At 42.2% G+C, this 8,951-nt stretch overlaps 1 protein-coding gene across 4 annotated transcripts in view; it reads left to right on the top strand.

Annotated features, from left to right (window-relative positions):
• Positions 1 to 704: 704 nt before the first annotated feature.
• Positions 705 to 8,951, top strand: part of zswim5 (zinc finger, SWIM-type containing 5) — a 69,601-nt gene continuing 61,354 nt past the window's right edge. For 2 of the 4 annotated variants that reach the window (XM_051396545.1, XM_051396520.1), the window contains exon 1: positions 707 to 1,391. In XM_051396545.1, coding sequence (XP_051252505.1) covers positions 866 to 1,391 — 526 coding nt within the window. In that variant the 5' untranslated portion in view covers positions 707 to 865. Of the gene's footprint in view, positions 1,392 to 8,951 lie in introns of all 4 variants that reach the window. The other 2 variants (XM_051396526.1, XM_051396534.1) reach the window with 2 other exon arrangements.

Raw genomic sequence — 8,951 nt, 5'->3', positions numbered from 1 at the left:
GCACAAAACACAGGCTAGTCATAGCCAACAATGTAAAACATTCTAGGTGCTTATAATAGATTATTTAGTAACACTATTCACTAGCTTTATCTTGGAATAATAATTTGATCCATGAAAAACATAGATGATTGTCATTGTAAACGAGAATTGGCTCTCAGTTGACTAATCTGATTAAATAAAGGTAAAATAAAAAAAATAAAATAAAAAAATAAAATAATAATAATAATAATATTTATCATGCATATATAAGACAAAGGTGATGCAAACAGGGTGACAGAGTAAATGGAGTCAATAAAGGACTTGGAAATATCACAAATCAGATATTTAGAAATGCAATAAAAGTGACAGATTTATTTGATTGGTCAGAGTCATACTGAAATAAGAAATTGATAATACTTGAAAGTATAGCAAAGTTAATATTTGAAGTAACACAAATTTGTAATGCATCAGTCATAGGTACATTATGTTGCATTGTGTAAAAAGCTTATGAATTTGGGCTATGATATCTCCTCCAAGGTGTTATATCAGTTCTGACTGGTAACCTCAATGCAAGTATGCTGTAAAACCAGATTATTATTATTTTGCTGTTGTTGTTAATTCAAGCACATTCGTAAATGGCAGCTTTTATTTTGAAAGTTGTGATCGGAAGTCTTGTCTGAGATCCTGTCTGTTTTGACACTGGCTGGTGTGTGTGTGTGTGTGTGTGTGTGTGTGTGTGTGTGTGTGTGTGTGTGTGTGTGTGTGTGAGAGAGAGAGAGAGAGAGAGAGAGAGAGAGAGCGAGAGTGTGAGTGTGTGTGTACTCGGCTTCCTACTGCTGCTCGGTGTCCGCACACCGTCCGTCTCGTCAGTGTTGATCGGCTCGCCATGGCGGAAGGACGCAGAGAACAGCCCCATCCTCTCCTCTCCTTACCACCGGCCAGCAAGCGACCCTGCCTGCGCCCTGCTCCCCGAGGTCCAGGTCCGGGGCCCGGCCACGGCAGCGGCTTGCCCAGCTCCCGGTATCGTTCTCCGGAGTCCCTTCTGGACTGCGCCGCGAAGGCAGTAGCGGAGAAGTGGGCCTTCGAGAGGGTAGAGGAGCGTTTCGAGCGGATCCCGGAGCCCGTCCAGCGCCGCATCGTCTACTGGTCTTTTCCCCGCAACGAAAAGGAGATATGCATGTACTCTTCGTTTCAGTGCCGGGTCGCCGGCGAGGAGGGTCCGTCGGCGGCTACCGGTGGGGCTGGGGGTGCGGGGTCCGGAGCTACAACCGCCGGCGGTGGCGGAGGATCTACCGCCGGTACGACGGCTACCGTGGGGGCAGCCGGAGCAGTGGGAACGGGAGACGGACTGCCATTTCGCCGGGGTATCAGGCTGCTTGAGACCGGCTGTGTGGAAAACGTTTTACAAGTCGGTAAGTGGAATATTTCCCTATAACAGAGGCGAAGCTTTTTTTTGAGCACAAACATTGTGGACCGTTTCCAAGTCTGTGCCGCCGCTGCTGGAGCTTTACTGGGGATGATTGATGGAAGTTTTCCCTGCTATCGTGGAAAGTATGGAAAGCGTTACTTTACCACGCATTTACGACCTCACACGGGTCTGTGTGTGTTTTCACTTTAGTGGGCTTACAGGAAAACATTTGTCATCAAATTTCGAGCTTTTATCGACCTCTGAGTGAAAAGGGAAGCGAAGATAAGGTCGCTCGGTCGCTTGCTAGCTTTAGCCGACCAGCTGCTGTTAAAAAATTAAAGGGCTTCCTATTGTGGCTTCACTCTGTAGCTCTACCGCTGAAGACTGCGTCTTTGCCCAGTTTTCAAGCCTTGCCTCAGTGTGTTTAACGGGTCTCCAAACAACACAAGCCGTGTTTTAGCACTTTCTATTCCCACTTTTCTTCCTCTCCGGGGCTGCTCGTCGACGGTCGGGGCTGGCTGGAGCCGTAACCCCGGCAGAGAGGCAGGGGGAGGCGCGGAGGAGGAGGGCTGACAGACGCGGATACAAAAGGACCCAGCGTTATAGCGTCGGGGCTTTATTTTTGTTTGTGCAAAATTCCCCGTTGCAAAAGTCGTTTTTTCCAGCCCGCCATCGGTTGGGGGTGGCTTAGGCAAGGAACAAAGGCGGTTATTGGGTCTCTTATTATGATTAATCCAACGTTAATCCGAAAAAAATCCCCCCACAGTTTTCTGTTTATTTGCTGCTGCTGCTCGGACCGGACAAAGAGCGCAGTCGCCACCAACGTGGAAAATATACACGCTGGGAGTGTTTGTGTTGTTGTTTTTTTAGTATTAAAGTTAACCCCTAAGTAGCTGTTTATAACGTCAAACTGCCTTTTATTAGTGCGTTTGCCCGCAGCCTCTCAGTCGCTCGCAACACAAAAGGCTTCCAGTTGAAATGATCGATAAGCGTCTCGCATTTCCAGCGCTGCAGAGAGGCTGTTTCCAAACAAAGGGCCATTCCGCAAAGCTCCATCTCCACTCAGCGTCCTCATTAGCTTCATACCCCCGGCTCTACACAGCCACAGAATGAGCTCAGACATCAGGGAAATTGACGAGATGAAACCGATGGATAGTCCCAAAAAGAACCTGCCTTTTATGGTTTCCGGCAGGATTTTTTCTAAGGCCATATGGTGTGAGAGCCACTGGAGCTTGTCTGGGGGTTTCATGTTGCTCCAAGGTACCTGGGGGGGGGGCTGCAAACTGTGGCTGGCTGCCGCGTTTCCCTGTGACTGACTGCTGTATCTAATTGCATCTTTATAAATGCTCATCGATTCCAGCCCATAACTAAATGAAATTTGAGACTTATGAATATGAAAGTGATATTTACTCTCAGTGTGATTTGTTGCCGTCTGGCTTGAGAAGTTTTGCAAGTTTGAATGTGTCTGAGGCGGTTGATGCATTAGAACATTTTCACACAATCAGTAAAGTTATTGAAGTCTGGTTCGTTCTGGCTTTAGTTTTGCGATTGCCTCGAGGCCATGCATATATGCAAGGATCGTTTGTAAGCCATAATTTGAGTGAAAGGTGCTTGAGCAAGTTAGAAGTGATGACCTACTTTTAACACTTCCTGTCATTACAAACACACCAGCTCCCACATAGGTGAAGCCATGAGTGTCAGTAGTACTAGGGGTGGTGTGTGCCTCTGTCAGGTTTGTAGCAACTAAACTTCAGAAATTTAAAACGCTCAAACCAAAGCGTGCACCCGTCAGCAAACACTTCCAGTCCTACCTGCCTCACCGGCCAATCTTTCCTGTCCCCCCCCCGCCCCTCAAGGTCAGTAAGGCAGGCACATGGTTTTGTCTTTCTGTCAACAAAACACAAGACGGGCTAAATAGCTGTGTGACATCAAGATAAGATTAGGCTTGTTCTTCACTTTGTACACCATGGGAACCAGTCACTGTGGAAGGTTTACTGACTGACTTAACAGGAGAACAATTGCTTACTTCTTTTTTTTTCGTCACAGGATTTAGATAGGTTGGGCAACCCAGCACGCTCATGCACAATGCGCTAATTAAGGATCTTGTTACACACCTGTAAATGACAGTCTTAAGATTGCTCTCACCTGACATGGCACTTAAAATAGTGGCAGTACTTGTTTTTAAGAGGGCGAGATGGACGTGCCTCATGTACTTTGTAATAGGACCTTGCTGGGGGGAGATTAGGAGTGAGACAAGACTGCGTGCTGACACATGCATGTTGAGGGTGCATGGTTTGAAATGTGGCATCTCAGTGAAAGCAGCTTTTTAACTTTTCAACCACGTGATATACACATTAATCGTTTAGACAGGGCTGCAAGATACATTTCTACACCAAAAGCAAATGCCTTTCTGCTGTATTTACCTTCATTTAGTTTGCTTGTAGTCAAGACAGTCATCACCTGTCTGCGTCAGTCTGAAGTTGAGGTGGGTGATATGACTTTAGGGGAGCTGCTCTTTTCCTCCGGCACCCTAAACGTTGAGACATCCAGACATTTTGGGCAAATCAGCCACTCTCACGGTAATTCCCCTCACATTCGATTCAGTGAAAAAATCAAAATGACACAATCATGTTGCAGCAAACAACCGGGAACACTGAAAACACTGAAGCAATGATCTCACAAGCTAAGCTGTCATGAGATATAATATTTAGCTGTTATTCCTCACAGCTATCACAAGCTCAGCAGGAGCTCCTGCTCCTATAAAGTCATGCTCGTCTTTAGACTTGTTTTTGTCATGGTTTCTCAGAATCGGCGTGCCTAGAGCCAGATCTGAAATTGCTTGTGTTTTTTTTCTTCAGGTAATTACTAATGGGATCTGGTGGTAGGGAAGGGGGTGGGGACTTGACAAATGTAATGTCTGGGTCACAGAAAGTTTAAAACCAGACCAGAAGAGGAAGACAACTGTTGCCAAAATATAAAACAAAAGTTTAAGAAACACAAAATCTCGGTTTTAACATCACATCAAATCTTTTTTACAGGAAAAATTAGTGTACGCTGGACATGCTGTCTCACTTCGTGTTTCCTGTCTGGCTGCTGAACTTTATTGCCCTAAAAGTTTGCATATGTAACAGCACCTCCAGCAAGCTGGGCAGTAATGAAATGGTTCTGGAAAAGGAGAGTCATGCCAGTATAAATTGATTATGTGCACCATTGAAGACATCTGTGTATGCATCAGCAATTGTAGAATGAGTTGAGTGGTATGTCCCTTCGATGCCCCCCTCCACCCCCGTACATTACGAGTAAAGGCTTTGTCTGTCGGCCTCTTTTAACGGTAAGACTGACGGATTGAAGAGACGTGAGCTCATCAACAACTCATTGGCCCATGTGTTCGTAATAATCTACTCCTCGCTCCAAGTCATAATTAGAATAATCAAAGCTAAGCGTGCTTGTATTTGTGAACCAACCCCCCCTCTCCCCGTACACGCCACATACACACACATGTGCACCCAGAAGCCCCCTTGCCAGAGCCTTATAAAGTCCTCAGAGAGCGGGAGGAAGGGATATAAGAGGAGGGAGGGGAAGGGGGGGGTTCTTAAGCTTTGAGTCAAGCTTTGGGATTATTGGGTCATGCTTTGTTACCCAGCTGTAGAAAAACCCCTTGTTCACAGAAAGGGGGTGTGTGTGTGTGTGGGGGGGGGGTCTGTGTGTATATGTGTGTGCACGTCCCCGTCTCCGCAGCGTTACATAAAGCTGTAATGGGTCCCTGATGCCTTTTGAAGCACCGGTGACTCTGACAAAGCGAGGCAGCGAAGTTGAACAGGATTAAACTGTATGGGACAGTCAGTCAGTGGGCTGAAAACACTGTGGGGCTCCTTAACTCCAAACACTTGAGGTCCTCAAATGTCTAAAAGCTCCTAAAACTGGCCTTTTAATTAGGTGTCGAGCACCAGAACTTCTTTGGTACAGACTCAAGTGTGAGTATCAAACTGTCATGTACCAAAAGTTGGTCAGGTGTCCGGTCAGTTTCATACTTCTAGAAAGCCCAACCAAATAATTGATAAATGATTTAATGTCTACTAGGGCTGCAGCTAATGGTAATTTCATCTGTGGATCATGTTTTTGATTCATTAAAAATAGTTCAGATTCTAAGTTCCCAGAGCCCAAAGTGACATCTCTAGTTGGTTTGTCCAACCAACAGTTTATGAAAAAAAGTGAAGTGAATGTTTAGCAGTATATAAATTACATGATCAATCAAGTAAGTAGTTGGCCATTAATCTTTTGTGTAATTAATAATGTGAGTACTACATCCACTTTCTGCCATGTATCGCACATTTTGAAGAATGAATAAGTGATTGTTAATTGCAGGAAAAAAAACACATTTTTCAGACGTGATGTTTTTAATTTCCAATCTCTTACTAAAGTATTTAGTGTGCAGGGCCTATGGTGTCTGTTCACGTATGATTTTCAGTCTTCAGTTTGCTGACTGTGTGTGTGTAGAGGGAGGTGTGGGTGGTTGGTCTTGCCAGAATTTCCTCAGATGTAATTTCCTGGCAGAATGGCCGGCGGGGTTCCTTGTTGTGGAAAAGCTTGCGAGCCTCTGGTGTAAATCCGCTCTTTGGTTGCTCAAGAGCGTTGTGATAAAAGACAGAAGGAGGCGGTGAGCTCATCCTCGCTTGCCTCATCTCACATCTTTCTTCCCGACCCGACTCTCAGGACCGAGTCCACTGAGCTCACTTTTCATCTTTCTTTCCACATCTCTATCTCTGTCCTGTCTTTACCTTTTGCTTTTTCCCTCCCTGTTTTCTTTTCTGATTTCTTTATCTGCTTTTCACTCGGCGAAGCTGTATGTAACTCTGCTTTCTATCTTTCATGCTCTTTTATGTTCTTCTCACACTCTCCCTTCTCTGTTTCTGTAACTTACATCAGTAAAAGATGACTCGCACTTTAATCATATTCTGTCTCTCGGCTCCAGCTGAGTAAAGAGCTGTTGGTCATCCTAGGCAAGATGTTAAAGTTTAGTCTTTGCTTTCCCTTCACCACTCTCTCGTGTCCTCCACTGGTCATTCGTGGGGCTGCTGCTGGTTGAGGAAGTGTTAGTGGTTTTGGCAACTTGACTGGAGGAATCTGGAAAAGAGTCAGTCATAACTCTGAGTGAGAAAGAGGTCAGTTGACAACAACACTCTGGGCGTGTGCTTCTGCTGCGTTTCTATACTGCTGGGATGTTGGCTCATGTTCTTCTGGGTAGCCATGAGTAACTTCAGAGATCAGACCCCTGTAGGACTTACTTATATTAGCTGGTGGTGTATACGGGAGGAAGGAAAACACATAATGGGTTTCAATGATTGCTCTTCATGGTTCAGTCTGTAGGCTGAAAACTTAATGTCTTTGCACACTTTTGACAATGTCATATCGTGTACTGTTTACAGTGATGGAAATAACGGCATTATAAATAACGGCGTTACTTTTCAGTAACGAGTAATCTAATTGATTACTCTTCCCATCTTAATAATGCCGTTACCGTTACTGCCAAAAAATGCGGCGTGTTACTGTAATTGAAGCTGTTTTTTTCATCAGACCAACTAGATCTCTGAACCGAGAGGCAAATACTTTTTTTTACTGTTCTTCCTTGGTTAGTGGGCAGTGCAAGAGACAAGCGCATACATGCTGACAATTGGCTGAGGTTGAGTAAAATTTCATGGTAAGCCAATCAGAGGTAGAGATGGGCGGGTGTTCGAAAGCACGCATAGTCGGACACACAACGAACAACACAAGCGAGTCAGTCAGCGAAAGACAGGTATGGCGAGTTGTGTTGCATCTTATTACATTTGCACTAAAAAGAGTGTAGATATTGTTTGAATACATTTTTGGTACATTGCTTAAAGAGCATAATTTAATTTAGATTTATTTGTTGGCTGGCTGCAGCCTCTTGAAGTGAGATTGTCAATTGCCAGAGAAAGAGATTTATTTTTATGGCGATGTATTTTTTATTTTGTATGTATTACCTGTTTATATTTGGATTCCTTAGTTTTGCTATACATTGTACTTTTCAGTTAGATTGAAAGCACCTCATATTGGTACACTGTTCTACTTTTTCGAGGAAGAAAATACTTGAAGTACAGTATATCTACCAATTGTCTGAATTGTCTCTTTTTGTTTTATTTGCACTACAAAGAGTGTATATATTTGTTATTTATTTTTGGTATAGTGCTTAACAAGCATAATTTAATTTTGCCCAGTTGTGGCCTGTTGAGGGCCAATAAATATCAAAAGTTCCAAAACATCTATTGTGTTATTTGTATCGATCCACTATATAAACATAATATCTACATACATGGCATTTGATTGGAGGCTAGTCTCACTTTACACTTCACAGCAACATTAAAATAGTTTAGATTTGTGTACATTGTTTCTGTTAATAATGTATTGTATTAAGTGTCCATTTCATTATAATATTCAGATTTATCATAAATAATTGAACATGCACATGAATTTTAAGTTCCGTTAAAGAGGGGTGGAGGTGGGGTCACATTTGAGCATTTAAAAATGTACTTGAAAGTAACGCAATAGTTACTTTCTGAAGTAACTAGTTACTTTTATAATTCCTAACTAACTAAAGTAACTAATTGAGTTACTTTTTGGAAGAAGTAACTAGTAACTGTAACCAATAACTTTTTAAAAGTAACTTCCCCAACATTGACTGTTTGTACATTTTTAAATGCTGTGGTGTTGATGTTATTTATCAGGCATTTTTTTATTCAAATAAAACTTTTTCACAGCAGCCATTTTGACATACAATAGTAGTAGTGAATGTTGGCTCACTGGAAAGACTCACCAAACGCTACAGTAAATGGAATGGAACCGTCATTAGTGTCATTGTTAACACCTGCATTTACCCAACCTTGCTAAAATGGCCGCTGTGATTTTAAAGCCGCTTTCATCTGCATTTTTTATATTACCTATGGTAGATACCAACAGTTTTGATAACTGATTTGACTTTAAGTCATTTGTCAAGCATAAAGTAACATTAATGCAGCTTTAAATGTTTGTTTTTCTGCTCTCCTCCTCCCTCAAGTCTCATCCTTTTTACATGAATTTTCTAATGTTACTTTTGTTTGTTTTTTTGTTTTGTATGTTTTAGGTGTTGTACATAATCTATCACCTTGTTAATGTATACCAGTGTAATGTAATTCTTGTGTTTTGCTAGTTTTCACAAGATTTTCACAGTACGATAATTGTCTCAGAAAATATCACGGTACACTGTATTACACTATTATTATTATTATTATTCCTATCTATTACGATGCCCCTTACTAAAAACAAAAGCTTTAGTATAATTTCACAAAATAATATTTCTTTTATTTTTTGATAAGCACTAATATGCTAGAAATCAATACCTTATTATAACCATACGTTTTTATACCACTTTATTGGTATACTGCTGAAACCCTTAAAGTGCTTTATAAAAATTGTATTATTATTCAAGTGCTCATCATCACTTTCATATAGAAAAACGGTAAATTTTTAACTTATAAGTGCTTTAACCTTCGCTGTAGTTATAATTGTA

Source organism: Dicentrarchus labrax, unplaced genomic scaffold (assembly GCF_905237075.1).
Source record: "Dicentrarchus labrax unplaced genomic scaffold, dlabrax2021, whole genome shotgun sequence".
In the NCBI taxonomy this organism is placed as follows: Eukaryota; Metazoa; Chordata; class Actinopteri; family Moronidae; genus Dicentrarchus; species Dicentrarchus labrax.
Note: the sequence above shows the minus strand (reverse complement) of the source record. Positions and strands in the feature narration are given on the sequence as shown.